The sequence below is a fragment of the Humulus lupulus genome, chromosome 4 (assembly GCF_963169125.1).
Source record: "Humulus lupulus chromosome 4, drHumLupu1.1, whole genome shotgun sequence".
NCBI lineage: Eukaryota > Viridiplantae > Streptophyta > Magnoliopsida > Rosales > Cannabaceae > Humulus > Humulus lupulus.
Genome location: NC_084796.1, coordinates 250,556,508 through 250,576,393, shown reverse-complemented (window position 1 = coordinate 250,576,393; position 19,886 = coordinate 250,556,508). Strand labels below are relative to the sequence as shown.

The 19,886-nt window shown below is 34.9% G+C and overlaps 1 protein-coding gene across 1 annotated transcript; it reads left to right on the top strand.

The window, feature by feature from the left end:
- Positions 1 to 17,337: 17,337 nt before the first annotated feature.
- On the top strand, positions 17,338 to 18,578 carry LOC133829553 (uncharacterized). Its single transcript, XM_062259256.1, has 2 exons — positions 17,338 to 17,718; positions 17,797 to 18,578. Exons 1-2 carry the CDS (start codon positions 17,581 to 17,583, stop codon positions 18,199 to 18,201), a joined length of 543 nt encoding a protein of 180 aa, XP_062115240.1. The 5' UTR covers positions 17,338 to 17,580; the 3' UTR covers positions 18,202 to 18,578.
- The last annotated feature ends 1,308 nt before the right edge of the window (positions 18,579 to 19,886 follow it).

Below are 19,886 nucleotides of genomic sequence, written 5' to 3'. Positions count from 1 at the left end.
GGAGTTCATGCTCAGATACTTGCAAGGACTACTCTAGCTTCTAAGCTGAACAAATGGCAAAACACAATTTTTTTTTACCATTTTATGTTTGGTTATCATAAACAAGATTAGAAGCACACTAAGTTGGCCAAGTAATGAAAAATATTGAGCTGCAATTACTGACATAAACCTAATTGCTTCTGTTGAAACCTTATTGTTAAGCTACACTTGACTTGGAAATCTAACAAATGTTCTATTATTTCTTGATCTAATGGCTTTCACAATCTACATTATGTTTGCCTATAAGTCCTATATATTTTGTGTTTGACAAAGTTGTTTATTATTTCTTTTCTTTTCTCTTCTCTTCTCTCTACTCTCATCAAGAAGTTTTAGGAGTGAATTTGAAATACAAGCAGAATAAGCAGATGCTTTCAAATCATGGAAACTCTTGAACTGAGTTTGAATGAAATGAAGGAAACATTTAGGTGATGTTCGGTTGGGGCTAATGGAATAGAATGAAAATGAATCAATTTTTATTTCATTCTCTTGTTTGGTTGCATTTTAGAGTATTGGAATGGTTTTTCTACTATTTTGGTAAAATGACTATTCTATCTGAAAATGTGAGGAAAGACCCGCGTTCCAATTTAAGATTGAAACAAATTATTAAAAAAAAATTCAATTTTGTTTATTTATATTAATTTTTATTCCATTTCAATTCTTATTTGTTTTCTCATTCCCATTCCTATTCCTCTATTTTCACTCCCTCCGACCAAACGTTGCCTTAACTAAATCAAACACAAAACTAAGAATGTTGCTAAGCAAGACATAAATGAAAGGTATTAAATATCAACTATAATTTTCCCAATTGTAACTATAATTAAAGAATGGACTAATTTATGTTTTATGATTTTATTTCCATGAAATTTTCTTTATAATTTTTTCAAAACAAAAATTCCAAGAGACATATTTTCAAAGTTTGGTGACTAAGAATCGAACAGCTCCAATAGTATTGTTTTTATGAATTAAACATATAGTTATTTCTGAGCTAAGGAAAGAAAAACGTTACTGTAGAATTTGGAATTTTAAATTCATGAATTGTAATTTTTTTATTTTTTATGATAATTGGCATCAAATATTTAAGGTAAACCTGATTAATTATTTATATTAATAATAAAAAAAACAAAATCATTTTGACAACATAATTAGAGACAAACCAAATCCCAGAACGAAAACAAACAAAATCACAGGAATAATCAGAAGAAATAATGAGACTTACTTACTCATAATCCATAATAACCACTAGTATTAATCAAAAACTATAATGAAAACAAAAGTAGAACAAAGATATAAAGATTGAATCATGTAATGCTAACCTGATTTTAGACGTTTTGAGACCTAAAATGAATGAATAGATTGAGGTTGAGCTCAGAATTTTTTTTTCTTTTTTATTTACTTATTAATTTTATTTATTTAAAAAAAAAAAAAAAAGATAGTGGTCTTCCATTTTCTAATGCACGTTTGCTCCTCAACGAATGTGGAGAACCGTTCCCTGAAAATAGGAGAGTTACACTCTCTACGTTTCAAATAAGCTGCATGTGGGTCTTTGCCACGTGTCTTCAACCTTGTACGTATAAAAAAACAAAAAAGAAAAAGAGATAACAGAGATTTTATGATTAAATAATTATCAAAAGAAGAACAATATAGCAATGGCTGTGGCATTGGCTCATTCTCTTTCAAGCTAGCTATACATACATATATATATATATATATATATTTATATGTGTAGTTGTTACATTTGATCCGATTTTGAAGCTTTTCTATTCGATTGCTATGTGGTGTGTATTTGAGATAGATATGAATGTTTGGTTGGTTCTATATATATATATATATAATCTGTTTTATATTTATTTATCTACGCAAAAAATGGGTTGGAATGCACATCAAGAGTGCCTTTTGGAAGTTGCTAGGCCCCATCAGCAAGCCCAATGGATCATCTTCCTGGCCGATATCCATAGTCCCCCAACCCAAACCCAAACCCAAACTCAAACTTAGTCTCAAATCTCAACTTAATCATATATATATATATATATATATGGGCTTCTTGGCAAAATGGCCTATTTTTTTAAGTCATTTTGCACTCTAGCCTAGTTTTAATAATTTTTTGCAAAATGACCTCTTATAATTTAGACAGGTAGTCGAAAATTTAGATAGGTGGTCGAAAAATTTAGACAGGTGGTCGAAAATTTTGACAGCTGGTCGAAAAATTTAGACAGCTGGTCGAAATTTTTTGACAACTAGTCGAATTTTAGACAGAGGCTATTTTGCAAAAAACTATCAAACGTAGACCAGAGTGCAAAATCACTTATAATCATAAGAACGGTTCTATGCTAATGCTTTCCTAATTAATTCTTTTTTATTTAATATGTTACTGTGCTATTTTAATATAATTCTTTTAAGAAAAAGTCACATTGGTTAATGTGAGTTTTGCTGTTAGGCGGTAGTTATTGTTTATTCGACCAGTTGTCAAAAATTTTCGACCAGTTGTCTAAATTTTTCGACCAGCTGTCAAAATTTTCGACCGCCTGTCTAAATTTTTCGACCACCTGTCTAAATTTTCGACTACCTGTCTAAATTATGAGAGGTCATTTTGCAAAGAATTATTAAAACTAGACTAGAGTGCAAAATGACTTAAAAAAATATGCCATTTTGCCAATAAGCCCTTTTTTTACACTATATCATTAGCTTATTATATAATAAGCTAATGTCCTCCAATTTTTATTTTCTAATTAAGATTTTTAGTTTTATTCTTTTAATAAAAATAAATATTTTTTGTTTATTAATATGCAATATAGTACTTTCATTACAATATAAAATAATTTATATATGATGATAATTACACCTTTAATAATAGGGATTTTTTCATTAATACATAAATATAAAAATTAGAATTCATTTATACGTTCTTTTAATAATTGATGCAAAACTGTATAAAAGAAAGTTATTAATTCTAAATATACGGTTTCTTCTTAAATACTTATATTGTCGACAACTGTGTATCAATTAAAAAATATTCATATATCTTGAAATGAAGTGACTCAATTTTGAATCCTACCAAAAACCAAAAGCTGACCGAATGATGTATAAGTGATAAGATTATATGTATTATATAATACATTTATATATAAATACATATTCATTTAAATATAGTAATTAGAGGTTTCATGTTTTTGCTTCGATTTTCTTTTCACGAGGGACTAATTTTTTCTATGCATGTAGAAATCAATACGTTTGAACCTAGTTTTCGGTACTGTAAACTTTTCGAAATTTTCTGAAATTTACAGGATGCTCTAAATAGCTACAATATACACGGTCATAAAAAAAATTGCGTCAAAAACTATTCACAGTTCGAGAATACTGAGAGCCCTACTGGTAGGACTTAAAACGAAGCCCCTATAGAAGAATTGTCCTATTATTTTATATTAGTTTTTAATAATAAGTGGGGTGTCTTAATAAATTTTTAGGGTGTAAATATATTAAAAGAAAAATATATTGAGGGAGAGAGTCGAGGAAGAAGGGCAAAGAGAGTGAAAAGAAAATTTTGTTGTTGTCTTTACTTTTTTTTAAAAAAAAAAAAATAGTTTTGATTTTATTGATTGAGTCTAGAGAGTACAACTTTATTCATTGACCAAAATTTAGTTTAGAGTAGTGTTATATTTCCAACCTGTTTTAGTAGAAGGACATGCTATTTGTTTACATCCATTAGTTTGTAAGGGATTCAATGCTGACTTTGATGGAGATCAAATGGCTGTTTATGTACCTTTATCTTTAGAGGCTCAAGCATATGCTCGTTTACTTATGTTTTCTCATACAAATATGTTGTCTCCAATTATTGGGGATCCCATTTCCATACCAACTCAAGATATGCTTATTGGGCTCTATGTATTAACGAGTGGTAATCGCCGAGGTATTTGTGCAAATAAGTATAATCCCTCCAATCACAGAAATTCTTAAAATGAAAAAATTAGTGATAATACCAATAAATGTATAAAATAAAATAAAGTAAGAGATTAAATTTTGATAGAATAATTTCTCATATTATACATAGACAATTATTTAGTTTTTAAAAAAATTGATAGGATAAAAATTTATTAAGAAAATATATATTTAATTATTATAAAGACTGCATGTTGTATTACCTAATTATATACATATTGTTTAAAAAATAAAAATATATTTGATTATATATATAACCATCCCATATTGTTTTTTCTTGTTTTTTTAAAGTTATATTTGTTAAATAATTTATTAATTAATCTTATAATATATAATAAAATTATAAATATTTAACACGTTCAAAGACAATTATAAATATTTAAACTATATATGTAAAGCACTCTACTAAAAATTAAACAAAATGGTGGACCCAAAACGGGTATGTTTAAAAATTTATATATCGCAAGCGCACGAATCGTCCATATAGAATAGTGATCGTGTAAGCAAGGATGTCGAACCCAAAGGAGTTGTCTAAAATCGAAAATGAAACTATTTTAAATCAAAAATAATAAATTCTAACCTAGCTCCAAAGATTAATGAGTTTTAATGAACATAAAATAAAAGATTGAAAAATAAAGCTATTTAAGATAATAAAAATAAAGCAATAATGAGTTGAAAATAAGTGTTAAAAGAAAAGATTATTAAGATACTAGAATCCACAAAATGTAAGTTTAATAATATTTATTAGTATATTGATTCCCAAGTTTTAGTGATAGTTAAAATAATTTAAACTATCATTTTCCAAAAAGATTTATAATTTTAAACACAAATTTCTTATAAAAAGATAGGATTTTTCTTCACTTTTCAAAATTATAATTTCAAAGCATTTAGTGTAAATCAATCTAATGAAATAACAAATAAATCAATGAACATTATTTATAAGGCAAAACATAATATTTTTGTTCTAAGCATAGATGTGTTCAATTTAATGACACATCTTACACAAAGAATATTATGTTTATGCACTAATGAAGAACAAAGTGTAAATATGTTCTAACAATCTAAAATACAAGATATTTAAGATGAAAGAAATATATGAAGAAGAAAAATCCATAAACTTTGTTGTATTACAAGGGAAATCAACATACAACATAAATATTACCTAGTTACAAGTTGCTTCATCATGATCTTAATAATCTTATGAAAATGATTAGAAGCACATAACTAGAATAGAAGTTACAAAATAAATGATATACATACTTGCAAAATGCTCTTAAAAAACCCAAATGGAAGAGAGAATGGTAGAGAGAAAATGAGAGAAAAAAATGGTAACCAAAACATTAAGCACCCTAAAATGGTCTTCAAAACCCTTATTTATAGCCAAAATGAGATTATTAAAATAATCAATTTAAATTAAGTAAATTGATTAATTTAATAATAATATGGTAAATAGGGGTAAATTGTAGGAGTGATGATGATTTTGGGGTTAAAAGTGTATAGAAAATGGGTAAAAAGTGGCATTTTGAGCATAGGGGACAAATGGTACACTTAGGCAAATTTAGGCTCAAAAAGTGGCAAAATGCAGCACTAGGTTGCTGGTGGCAGGCTTGGTCTGCGACTGGGCCGAATGGGCCTGGGGGCTGGCTGAGCAGTGGACTTCACGTGGGCTACTTGGCTTCATGGCTGGGTGATTGATGAAGGCTTCCTTAGTGCATGGCTGGAACGAAATGGGAGGAGCTTCTTGGACAGGTGGCAAATGCATATATGCATATGAGGAGATGCTTGGGTGATGACTTTATGAAGGCTGAAGACACATGAGAGCTTCTAGCGTGGGCTTGGGCCTTGGACCAGGCTTGGGTTGGCTAAACAAACTTCAAAAATACCATTATCCATCTCTTTTTCAGCAAAAATGCCACTCTTTATCTTTATTTTTCTTGCTTTTCAAGAGCAAAAATACACCAAAATCCCTAACAAAAGAAACATAAATTAAATCAAATTCAAATATTTTCAATTATAACATAAATCATATTAGTTCATTGAAAATATTAATTAAGACTTAATTTAATTGAACATTTAGTTTCATTAAAACAACATTTTTTATACCTCAAACTAAACAAAATTAATTCAAATAATTAACTACAATATTTTATAACAAAATAACTATAAAAACACACAAAATTATATAAAATCAAAATAAGACTAATAAATTTAAAATTACTTAAAAACTTAATAAGTTAATTAAAAACTCAAGAACTAAGCAACAATTAGCATATAAAATATGGTAAAATAACTCTAATTTGTAGAGTTATCACACCCCCAAACTTAAAGTTTTGCTAGTCCTCAAGCAAAAGAAAAATTAAAATACACATATTTTTTTTTATTGGTGATATAAAAATGATTTTCTCAAAAATTGCACAATGAAAATAAATCTCAGAAATTATTATGAATAAAAGTTAAGCTTATGTAATTAATTAAATTGTCAATTTTGCTTTTAGAAAATAGGTTTTCATTAAAATTATTTTTCACTTAAACTTATAGGAAATAAGAGTGTTTATGAAAAATGTAATTTTTGTTACAAGCAAAATTGACCCTATAATTAAAAACAAAGCTTAAAAATTATTCATATTTTTAAGAGAATTAATTTCACACTCAATCAGAATTTTTATCATTGAAAATGAAAAATATCACCAATTTTTTTTTTTTAAATATATATTTTTTTTTTTGAATTTTTATGAAAATGAACAAATAAAAAAAAAAATTAACAAAACAACAACATATAAATAATTTTTATTTTTTTTTCAAACAAACATAAATAACATAAATAAAACACAAAACAAACACAATAAAACTCGATACCCCCAAACTTAATTTAAGCATTGTCATCAATGTGTCAAAATATAAATATAAATTAAAATTGACAAGAGTGTAAAGTTTAGAGTGGTCGTACCTCGATATTGTGCATTGCGAAGAGAGAACAAGATACAACTAACAAAAATTAAATCACACATAAAACAACAATACAAATAAAACACAAGTTATCAAGATCACACAGGAATCAAAGAGCATGGTAAACAGGGTCCTCAAGGAGTATCTCATCCACTTCATCAGTTTTTAATTCTAAAAATGGTTTTAATTTTTGTCCATTAACTTTAAATATATCACCATTTTTAGGATTTTCAATTTCAATAGCTCCATGTGGAAAAACAATACGAACAATGTAAGGACCGGACCACCTAGAGCGTAACTTTCCCGGGAATAAATGCAAACGAGAGTTGTATAAAAGGACTTTCTGACCTGGAGAAAAATCTTTTCTCAAAATATTTTTGTCATGGTAAAATTTCATGCGATCCTTATACTTTTTTGAATAGTCATATGCATCATTCCTAATTTCATCTAGTTCATTTAGTTGAAGCTTTCGTTTCTCACCTGCCTTGTCTAAAGAAAAGTTTAACTGCTTAATTGCCCAAAAAGCTCTATGTTCTAACTCAACAGGTAAATGGCACGCCTTCCCATACACAAGTCTGTAGGGTGACATGCCAATGGGTGTTTTGTACGCAGTACGATACGCCCATAATGCATCAGTGAGTCTTAAGGACCAATCTTTCATAGTTGGATTTACAATTTTTTCTAAAATGTGCTTAACTTCCCTATTAGACACTTCAACTTGACCACTAGTTTGTGGGTGATATGGTGTTGAGACTTTATGTGTAATGCCATATTGTTTCATCAAATGTTCAAATGGCTTATTACAAAAGTGTGTACCGTTATCACTAATTATAGCACGTGGTGAACCAAAACGGGAAAATATATTTTCTTTCAAAAATCGAAGCACAACTTTGTGGTCATTAGTGTGGCATGCAATAGCTTCAACCCATTTAGATACATAATCGACTCCAACAAGAATATAAAGATTACCAAAAGAGTTAGGAAATGGTCCCATAAAATCAATGCCCCAAACATCAAATATGTCAATAATAAGAATAGGATTTAAAGGCATCATATTTCTTTTAGTTAAACTTCCTAACTTTTGGCAACGTTCACAAGCTTTACAGTAAACATATGTATCATGAAAGATAGTAGGTGTAACGCCCTAGATAGCCAGGACCGCTACACTGTGTGTTTATAAAGTGCCAGACTCGCTAATCAAGTCATTAAAGTAAAAACGTGTTATTAAAATAGTAGAGGAACTAGGGTTAAAAGCGTTTTGGTCTCAAAAGATACATTTTCATTGCTAAACATTGTTTATGTACATGGGATCCCAAAAATGACAGTTTAAAAGCCATGCTACAAAAGTTACAAAGTTTATATACATTAACAGCCATACTAAGGAAAAATGAGCAGTTAGGTGATCTCCGTCCTGACACACTCCTCGATCGTGGTGATCGAACGGCTGGCTATGTACATTTCACTTCGGAGCTCTCCACCTCAGGACTGGTCCAGCTTGCTCTTGTCTTTACCTGCACCACGTAGCACCCGTGAGCCAAGGCCCAGCAAGAACACATATCAACAATAGAACATGCACATTTAGCTGTCAAGTCAATCTCACATATGGCATCTCATAAACTTCAAGCATAACAATAGTCAAGTATTTCATATACAAAGCATATCAGCTCATATAACACAATGCACAAATGATAACCAGGGCTAGCGTTCACAAGCCGCTCCCTCTGTTATCCTTTCGTTTCTGGCTCTCAGTGGCCAATTCGCGTCCCATGCGCTAAATTCATGAACGGTACTCTTAGACCGCTTACACGTGTCCCTTGGCGTAATACCAACGATGACACAAAACAAACCTCGGGAGCACTTAGTCCCATCACATTCATACATTCGGGTGCAGCGTTCTTACCTTTCAATTTACTGATTTCCGATGCCACGTAGCCACAAGCACGGTCCTCTACCCCGAGCCTCTCCAAATTCCTAATCAAAACACAAATATAATATTCTTTGTCATTAACCAATCCAAGACTACCTCCCCGGTACCTAATCCACACTCTCGGAACCCCCAAAACCTTAGAATAACACCCCGGAGGCATCCCCCGAAACCCCAGAGCAAAGACCAAAAATTGCAAAATTTAACTCCCTGAAATTTGCCTTGTGCCGCGGCACCCACCTCCAGAGACCCCTAGGCCGCGGCAAGCAAAAGCCGTGCCGCGGCACACCATCGCAGACCCAGATTTCTGGGTTTCCCTTCGCGTTTTTCCCAAGCCTAACTCACTCCAAATCATCCCAACTTCGTACCCAAGCCCCAAAACCTGTTTGAAACCCCACATAGACCAACCAACAACTTATAAACACTATAACCCAACTCATCTACACATTTATCCACAGAATTCACACCTAAATTCAAACTCTAACACTTAAACTGAAAGTTAAGAAAAGCACAAACCAGTCCCCTAATTCCTTAAACCATAACAGCCATGAAATTGCAAATACACTTAATACCCTTACCTTTATCAGAAATTCGACTTGAGCTTCCTCCAATCCAAGCTTGAGCTAAGTTCCACCTTAACAAACCAGCTGAATCCCACACAAGAAAAACCATGGCTATTTCTCAATTCTTTTCAAAAACCAAATTCAAAACTTAACAAAACAGAGATCAATCCCTTACCTCAGTATAAACCTTGATATAAGCTTGATTCCACACCCCTTAAGCCCTTCTTTAGCCTCAAAGAATTCAGTTCAGCTCCTCTCCCACCTTGCTTCCTAGGTTCTTGATTTCCCCCTTTCCTTCTTGCCCTTTCTAGCCTTCCAAAAGCTTAACTTCAGTTATACTTTGCATAAACAAATCGTACCTAACTTTTTCCTTCAGCCAAAGACTCTATAACTCTGCCAAAAGACCTTCTTAACCCTCCATTAATATCACTTACTAACTAAACCTCAAGGGCTTATTTGTCCTTTCCCTAACTTTACAATTCTACCACTTTCCTTGTAATACTTGTTACTTTCTAAGGTTACTAATGGTTACACAGGTTACCAAGTCACCAGTTACCTTTATCTAGTTTCCTAGGACCGTCTTGGCACGTGCATCACGTTTGTTTCACAGCACCCACACAATACAATTCACATATCATTATTATCACATAATATAATTCACATAGTCATATAACATGCTTAAAATCATAATCATACATCTTAATCATAATAATCACACATAATTCCCATCATGCCCTCCTGGCACACTAATCAAGGCCCTTAAGCCTTATTAGTGAATTTGGGTCGTTACAGTAGGCCAATAAAAACCACATTGTAAAACTTTAGCAGCTGTTTTCTTACCACTAAAATGTCCTCCACATGCATGATCATGACAAAAAGATATGATTTTAGATTGATCACAGTTTGGAATGCATCTTCTAATTATTTGATCAGGGCAGTATTTAAACAAGTAAGGATCATCCCAAATAAAGTTTTTCACCTTAGAATAAAATTTAGATTTATCATGCTTAGACCAATGAGATGGTATTTCTTTAGTGACCAAATAATTAACAATATCATCATACCAAGGCAATGAAGAAATATACATCAATTGTTCATCAGGAAAAGTTTCAGTGATAGGAGTGGAATCATGTATAGTTTCAACAACTAGTCTAGATAAATGATCAGCAACAACATTTTCAGATCCTTTTTTATCACGTATTTCTAAGTCGAATTCTTGTAAAAGCAAGATCCAACGGATCAAACGAGACTTAGTATATTTTTTCGACAAGAGATATTTTAATGCAGCATGATCAGAATAAACAATAATTTTAGACCCTAACAGATAAGATCTAAATTTCTCTAATGCAAAAACAACAGCAAGCAATTCTTTTTCGGTTGTGGAGTAATTTAATTGAGCATCATTTAAAGTTTTGCTAGCATAGTAAATTACATGAGGTATTTTTTCAAGTCTTTGTCCTAAGACAGCACCTATAGCATAATCAGAAGCATCACACATTATTTCAAAAGGTATTTTCCAATCAGGAGGTAGAATAATGGGTGCCGTAATCAACAAATTTTTTAATTTTTCAAAGGCAATATGGCAATTATTATCAAAGACAAAAGCATTTTCTTTTCCAAGTAAATGGCATAAAGGCCGAGAAATTTTGCTAAAGTCTTTTATAAATATTCTATAAAAACCGGCATGGCCTAAAAATGAATTTCTTTCACAATTTTAGGTGGGGGAAGTTTTGAAATAAGATCAACTTTAGCTTTATCGACTTCTATTCCATCAGATGAGATTACATGACCTAAAACAATTCCTTTTTTAACCATAAAATGACATTTTTCCCAGTTAAGCACAAGGTTTTTCTCTTTGCAACGAATTAAAACAAGTGAAAGATGATGCAGACATTCATCAAAGGAAGAACCAAACACAGAAAAATCATCCATAAATACTTCAAGAAATCTTTCAACCATGTCAGAAAAAATCGAAATCATACACCTTTGAAAAGTCGCAGGTGCATTACATAATCCAAAAGGCATGCGACGATATGCAAAACTTCCAAAAGGGCATGTAAAAGTAGTCTTTTCTTGATCTTCTGGGGCGATGGGGATTTGGTTATACCCTGAATACCCATCAAGAAAACAATAATATGCATGGCCAGCTAATCGTTCAAGCATTTGATCAATAAAAGGTAATGGAAAATGATCTTTTCTAGTAACATTATTCAACTTTCTATAATCTATGCACACTCTCCACCCCGTTTGTCCTCTAGTAGGGATTAATTCATTTTTCTCATTTTCAACAATTGTGATCCTAGACTTCTTAGGCACAACTTGAACTGGACTAACCCATTGACTATCAGAAATAGGGTAAATGATACCTACGTCTAACAATTTTATGACCTCTTCTCTAACTACTTCTTTCATATTTGGATTTAATCTTCTTTGACATTCCCGAGAGGTTTTAGCATTCTCTTCTAGATGGATTCTATGCATACATATGGATGGGCTAATTATAATAATCTCTCACGATTCAAAAGCCAAATGTCCCCCCCTTTGAGCTACCTCTTGCTATTTATAGGCTCAAGGGGGATTACAAAAGATTGTTACAGATATTCTTCCCTGAATAATCGGATACTCAGGAGATTGTGTGAGATAAATTCGGGATTCATAAAGATCTTCCCATTAATGTCCCCTTATACACGGAACTATCGACCAGACTGGTCGCGGGTAAGAAAGGCTTGCACTGCTTCAAATGTGTCCTCTGGTCGATACTCTAGCAGAAACGTTTCCAGGTGTCAGCCATGTGTCCAGGGATCACTTGCCACGTCACAAATGCTAATTTTACGGATAACATTTGCCCCCCAAGTTTATTTATCACGAGCAGTAAATAAACTTTTGAACGAACGACTCTTCGATAACCTCGCCTGACGTGTCAGAACCCTTCGTGCGTTCTTGAAAAAAGCAACCCACTTCTGTCTAATCATGTCCTTTCGGTTCCCCAGAAACGATTTCGACGGCCATCTCGCTTCCCCATACTTTGAAAAAGGGAAACTAATGATTATACTTTTTGATGCCAGGAACAAACTTATATAAGACCTTCAAAGTTTTCCTTTTCTTTTTACGCACGCCACCGTCTTTGCAAAAAACCCTAAGAACCAGAGCTTTAAACTTCTCCGGAGGCCATTCTCCTGCACTTCCAAGACTGTAACTCCCATTTCTTTTTTTACAAATTATAACAATTATAAAAGATAAGAGAAGATGTTTTTATTCATACTTTTAAGTGCATTACAATGCTAACCGAAGGCTAGAGCTATTAAGTAAAGTGGAAGAATAACTAATGAATATGCAACTATAACATTCATGGGCATTTCATTAGTATAATACCCATAGAATGATGCTAAATACAAGCAAACAATCACTAAAGTTATGAAAAATAAAGAGAAATTCATGATTTGATGATGAATTTTATCTAGAAGGTTAAGAGATGAAGAAGTTGTGCAAATAAATGGTTGAAGGAACAAGTATTTATAGGGCAAAAACTAGCCGTTTATGACCGTTGGTGAATAGTGTTCATGACCGTTGGGGGTGTAGTTGTTTTCTATCATGGGATTTTAACAATTCTAAGTTGTTGAAGTAACCAACAGGTGAGAATAATTAATTTATGGGTGTTAGAGAAACTTTTTCAGAAAAGTTTGTGAGTCAAAAATGTTAAACTAAGTAATATAAGAAGATTGGGAAATTTTCATTTTTTTACTATTCACTGGGTACTATTCATAGTGGGTCCCACAGTGAGGTCCGCAAGGGTCCCACAGTAGGGTCCACATGGGTCCCACAGCGGGGTCCACCCCATGGGTTCCACATGTTGATGCAGTAGTGACACATTGATGACTTAAGCAAATTACTATGCTTGATATTTTGAATATGTTATTATTCCACTATGCTTATTATTTTTAATATTTTATTAGAATAGTATCCCAAGTTTTTCCTATAAATAGCCCTTCCAAAACTCATCTTGAAATCACAAAAACCTCATTTCCTTTCTCTTACTCTACCCAAAAATATTCTTAACATCCTTCTAAAGTTCTAAACCTCGGAGATCTAGGCGAAGTTCTGTCCGTAACGCTAGCCTACGAAAACCTTTTAGGTAAGCTCTTCCCGAGCCCTTCTTTTCAGTTATTTAGTTATTATATATGTATAGATTATTTTACTATGCCGTTATAATGCCAAAAGTTATATATAGATTATTTTACTATGCCGTTATAATGCAAAAATTTATATATAGATTAATTTACTATGCCGTTATAATGCCAAAATTTATATATAGATTATTTTACTATGCCGTTATAATGCCAAAATTTATATATAGATTATTTTACTATGACGTTATAATGCCAAAAGTTATATGTAGATTATTTTACTATGCCGTTATAATACCAAAAATTTATATATAGATTATTTTACTATAATGCCAAATTTATATATGGATTATGTTACCATGCCATTATAATGCCAAAATTTATATAGATTACTTTACTATGCCATTAAAATGCTAAAATTTATATATGGATTATTTTACCATGTCGTCATATTTTACAAATGCCAAAATTGAAATATAAACTATTTTTTTTATGTATCTTTATAATACTAAACTTATATAGGCTATGGTCACACTTTGGACTATTTGGACTTTTATTATATGACCTTATTCCCTATTATTATGGACTGATACTATGACCTGGACATTTCCGTATGACCATGACCATGGCCACGACTTTTAGACCAGGATCTTGCCATGGACAATTTTAGTATGACCATATGCTTGGACATAAAATAAACAATAAAATAAGAAGAAAAGAAAAATAGAATAACAACAATTATAAACTAAAATTACATCATGTAGATTTTATGTAAGTTAATAGTTTGTGTTTTTACCAGGAAGCTAACAATTTCGGTTGTTTTATCAAGACACAAGGTAAGTAGAATCCTCATCTACAATACGAGTATTTTATGTGTCTTATGTGCATTTATATGCTTTATATGTTAATCTGTCATATTGTTCTTATGCATAAGTTATTTTCAAGAATGTTATATTATGCATAAGCACGCTTAATGTTCACAGACAAGTTATTGAAAACGTTAAAGTAGAGGTGCTGCTTGGGAGACCTAAGTCCCAAAAATGTAAGGAGGGAGATGTACGTCCCTATATGATGAATGTTTATGAGGGAAATTCCCTATTATCATGTTTATGTTCAGGTGGGAATGTGATTCCCTATGTAATGCCGGCAGCAGCATCCTCTAGGGCCCAAAAGAAAGGAAAGTGAAAGAAAGAGAATATATAGCATGTTGCATGTTTATTTTAATGCATATGAGGTAGTTATTCTGCTTACTGAGCCTTAGCTCATCAGTTAATGTTTTGTATTGTAGGTAAGAGGCCCCAAATATAAATCGTTGATGAGTATACGTGGAGCCAACATGACTGTACATATGGGGCTGACCTGAAGGGAGTGGAGTTCTGCTATGCTATTTTATAAATAAACAAGAAACTTGGTTTTATTATATTTCATTAAAAGTATTTTGTGAACTTTATCATTTACTTAAAGCTTTAAAAAGTATTTCATGAACTTTGTAATTTACATAAAGCTTTTCAATTTATCAGTTGGATACATTTTCATTTCTTCGTTAAGGTGTAGTAACGCCACGAAAATGATTTATAAAAGTATTAAGATTTGTATGTAAGATAAAGTTTTTATCTAGTTGTGAGTATTGTGTGGTTAAGGTTATAAACATTATTTATGTATTGTTTAATAAAGTTTTTGTAAATTCAGAATTTCAGTATTGTCATATTTAGGTTAAAATTTGTTTTTACTCTATATATATGTATGTTAAGAAAGGAGGTCGTTACAAAGACTCAGCCCGAAAGCTCCTTGATCTCCGAAGACCCTTCTTCCATCTCCACGATCACTTTTCTTGGTAAGTTTTCGAGTTTCCACGCTTCTAATTTTTTGTGGTGCATGCTTCTGTTTCTGGTTGTATATTGTTTCTGGTTTGAGACGTTTGTAGACAGAATATGTTGTAGGCGAAATAGGGTTACGAGTTAGTTTAAAACCTAGGATCGTGCTTTTTAGGATGTAAAATCGAAGTAAAAATTCGATCTTTAAACTAGTTGAAAAATAAATTTTTCCCGCCGTAAGGGGAGTTGAAAAAGCTTTTTCAGAAAAACTTTTTACTTTCACCCTTTGATCCGTTTTTCAAACTGTTCGTGTAGAAAAATTTAGCTTTTTGTTAGAATGCTGTTGTATAAAAACATAATTTTTATACTCGATCAGCGTTATTCTAAAAAGCTTTCAAAAATTTTCTATCCTCACCTCCCCATTCTTCTGTATGCAGACCTTAATGCCAGATTTGTGGGGAGGTGAAAGGCCCATCGACGACGACCTTCTCGCCCAACTGCTCGAGGGAGAAGAACAACCAGCTGACCATGTCCACGAGATCCCTTTTTCACGATCCTCTTCCAGACCCCATCCTTCTCCTCCAATGGCTCGCTCCAAATCTTCTGGCAAGAAAAGACCTGAGTCTGAAAGCAACCTAAATTCTCCTGCCCAGCCTGATTCGCAGGCTAGGGTTCCCTCGACCAGCGGTCGAGAAAATCTCGTTCCTGACCCTAATATCCAAACTAGGGCTCGCCCTCGTCATCAGAATTTGCCTGATGTTGAGTGGTATACTTCCCCAGCCAATTCAGTGACCCCTCGAATGGTCGCTAACTGCTTCAGGAAATTCCCTCTCACAGGGGTTACTATTATACGTCCTACCGCAGACCAGAGGGCTAACCTCCCTGGAGGTGCAAACAGCGTCTGGTCCCGGTATCACATTGAGGCGGGAGCTTATCTCCCTCTTCATCCCTTTTTTGTGTGGATGGCCAATTATTTTGGTGTCGCCCCCTTCCAAATAACTCCAAACGGATATAGGATGCTGGTCGCACTCTATATCCTGTATAAACTTAACAAATGGCCAGAACCTTCGCCCCACGAGGTCAACTATTTTTTTGACCTCAAATCTAACCCACAGCACAACGGGACGGACTTCTTCCACTTCTGCCACCAGAAGACCGGCCGGACGTTCCTGAGTGGCACTACCCATATATCAAACGTGGGGCACTACAATAAGGAGTATTTCCATACTCCAGACATAACCAGCAACAACTTGGCCTTCGCTCGAGGAGGTAAGAGCTTGTCTTTGACTGGTCGATACTTTTACTCAAGGTGTCTCCTTTCGTTTTTCTCAAACTGTAATCTGTTTTTCAGGCCCTTGGTTACGTTCCACCCCAACACCGGACATGGTGTTGAGGTCCAACACTCTGGCCAGAACGTCTGACGCAGCAAAAAGTGTCAAGACCCTGATAACTGAAACAAACTTGAGGCTGTCTGGCCTCCTGACTCCTCGCCATGAAACTAGAGGGTCCGTGGTGGACAGCGCCACTGCCGAGGGGGTTCCCGAGCAGCAACCTCCTGTGTCCCCTCTTAGAAGGAAACCAACGGGGGTTACAATCAGGGAACCCACGGGCAATCCTTCCGCAGAGAGGCCCTCTGCTCCCCAAGGCAAGGGGAAACAAAAGGCCAAAGAAACCATTGTGGACTTGGGAGAATCCTCTGATGATAATGGTAAAGTTATTTCGCTTTTAAATGGTTTACCAATTCCCTGTCATCTGTTTGACGGGGAGGGTAACTTTACATATGATCCAAACTTAGGGCCAGACTTCTTCATGCCAGATAATGAATATATGACTAATAGAGTCAGTAGTGTAACGACCAGTAGTTGTAGCTCGGGTATTCACTTTGTTGCCTTTCTTCTGTTGCATATAATATACTTATACCTGCCTCTTATTCTTATCAGTTTCCTGTGAATATTTTTGACATGTACCAGGCCGAGGAGGAAGAGGAGGTTCCCCAACTCCAGCGAAGATCCAAAAGGAGAACTGGCGAATCAAGCCGAGGCCCTCCAGCCAAGAAGGGTCGAACAGAAGATCCTCCTAAGGACGCGCCATCTGGGCGAAGTCCTGCGCCAACTGGGAAAAGTCATGCCCCTCCTCCAGTTCCTTCTGAGCAGCAGACTACTCCTGCCCCACTGAATCCTCCAGCTGCGCCTGCCAGGGAGCAGCCTTCTCGTGAATAAGCTCTCGGGGCCAAACTCATGAGCCGCACCCTTCGATCAGCCAGGGATCGCCTCGACCGCATTGGAAAAAGCGACCGTGTCAGAGATGCAATGGTCGAGGCTGAAGACATGGGGGCTGACCAGGTTCTGAACAGGACCTTGAATGAGATTTCCAGCGTGAGTAACTCTTCACTTTTTTAATGCCTTAGTCCTTTAATCTTCACAGCAGGCTCTAACTTTTTCCTTTATTCACAGGCCTTGCTGTCTGCCCTCACTGCTCGTACCCGCATCCAAGCTTCCATCGAGCAGGCCAAAGCAAAGGCCACTGAGAGGCATCACGTGAAGGCAGCTGAGGAGCTTTCGGCTGCAGAGGCTAAGCACGCCAAGGAGTTGGAAGCACTGGCTCGGGAGAGGGATGCTGCGGTGACCAAACTGTCAGAAGCTGAAGCCGCAAAGGACGCCGCAGTAAAGTTGAGGCAGCAGTACCGAGACTCCAATCAAACCCACCTTCGCGAGATCAAGCATTTTGGAGAGACACTCAAGTCCAAGGACGAGGCTATTGTCACTCTTGAAGGTAAGGTGAAGCAGCTGGAGCTTGATAACTCCAAGAATCTGGAAAAGTACAAGAGGACGACACTCCGATGTTTCTACAACTTTTAGAAACATAATCAGGGTGCCGACTTTAGCTATCTTTCGGAGGAAGTCAGGACTGCTGAGTTGGCTCGCTGCACTGCCCAACTGACCGAGGAGGAGGCAAGATTGAGGATCCCTGCCTCTCCAAGCATCGTTGGCGTGGAAGAAGAAGAAGTTGTGGAGGACGCTACTAACCAGGATGCTGCCCAGGACCCTCCGGCTCCAAATGCCTCTTAAAACTTTCCATTTATTTTTTTCTTTCTTTTTGGATATACGACCCACGGGTCATGATGTAAAGACAATAATTTCTTTTTAAAAGTTTCTACATGGGCAGTAGATCTTTTTTTTTTCTTTTACTCGAACAGTTACATCCAAGCGACGATGCTTACGGTGTAAAAGCTTAAATCTTGATGCTATAATATGCTTATTTATTATAACATTTGTACAAATGACCGAACTTAGCATAGTACTTTGGCATGGTTTATCAAAACATAAATTTTGAAAAATATTCTAAGTACTGTAGCATGCTTTCACTTATTTTGTTCATGTGTTTACATACCTTGAGAGTATGCTTTGCTATCGATGTGCTTTATATGCCCCCCAAGTGATCGAGGAGCTTTAGGTCCTTGGTCACTTGCCTTGACCATGGCCTGTTCGAACATTCCTGTTCGTGTAAACAATGATACTTGTAATACAGCAAAACACCACACGTAATGAACAAATACTTGCAAATGTAAATTCACAATGGTTGGCAAGAATGACTGGCTGCGCACAGTCCCTTATAATCTCGTATTAAAAATGGACTAAACATGTCTTTACGAGTGATTCTATAATAGAACCTTACATATACGAGCAGTTAGCCATACGAAGTGGCTAACCCTCTTTGCAAAACTTGTAAAATTCAGAATTTTTTTTTAATACAAGCCAGCCCTTTAAAAAGGGTTGTTTACTGATAATACTTGCGCAGGTGTTCTCCATTCCAATAGCGAGGAACGAGATCTCCATTTAAGCGTGCAAGTTTGTAGGTGCCTGGATGAAGGACTTCTTCAACTTGGTAAGGTCCTTCCCAATTGGGTCCAAGTACTCCAGCAGTAGGGTCGCGGGTATTTAAGAAAACTCGTCGTAGCACCAAGTCACCGACGTTGAATTTTCTTTCTTTAACTTTGGAATTAAAGTACCGGGCGAATTTTTGCTGGTATGCAGCAACTCGGAGTTGAGATTTCTCTCAGATCTCATCGATTGAGTCTAGGGACTCCATCATTAACTGGCTGTTCAGATCCTGGTCGTAAGTTAAGCACTGATGTGAGGGGGGATCTAACTCGACAGGCAACATGGCCTCATATCCATAGGCTAATGAAAATGGGGTATGTCCTGTCGCTGTTCGTTGGGATGTTCTGTATGACCACAAGACTTCAGGCAGCTGCTCCGGCCATGCTCCTTTAGCTTCTTCAAGTCTTTTCTTCAGGGTGTCTTTAAGAGTCTTATTTACGGCTTCGACCTGCCCGTTTGCTTGGGGGTGTGCAACTGAAGAAAAGCTTTTAATAACTCCATGCCTTTCGCAGAAATCGGTGAATAAATTGCTGTCAAACTGGGTCCCATTGTCTGAAACTATCTTTCTGGGCAAACCATACCGATAGACAATGTTCTTGATAATAAAGTCAAGAACTTTCTTGGTCGTGATGGTTGCGAGTGGTTCAGCTTCGGCCTATTTG

What these genes read in the sequence shown, in the direction of transcription:
- LOC133829553 (XM_062259256.1), top strand. Translation starts at nt 17,581, where the DNA reads ATGAGCCGCACCCTTCGATCAGCCAGGGATCGCCTCGACCGCATTGGA. An exon ending in CCTTGAATGAGATTTCCAGC is followed by an intron (nt 17,719 to 17,796) that starts GTGAGTAACTCT and finishes CTTTATTCACAG; the next exon opens with GCCTTGCTGTCTGCCCTCAC.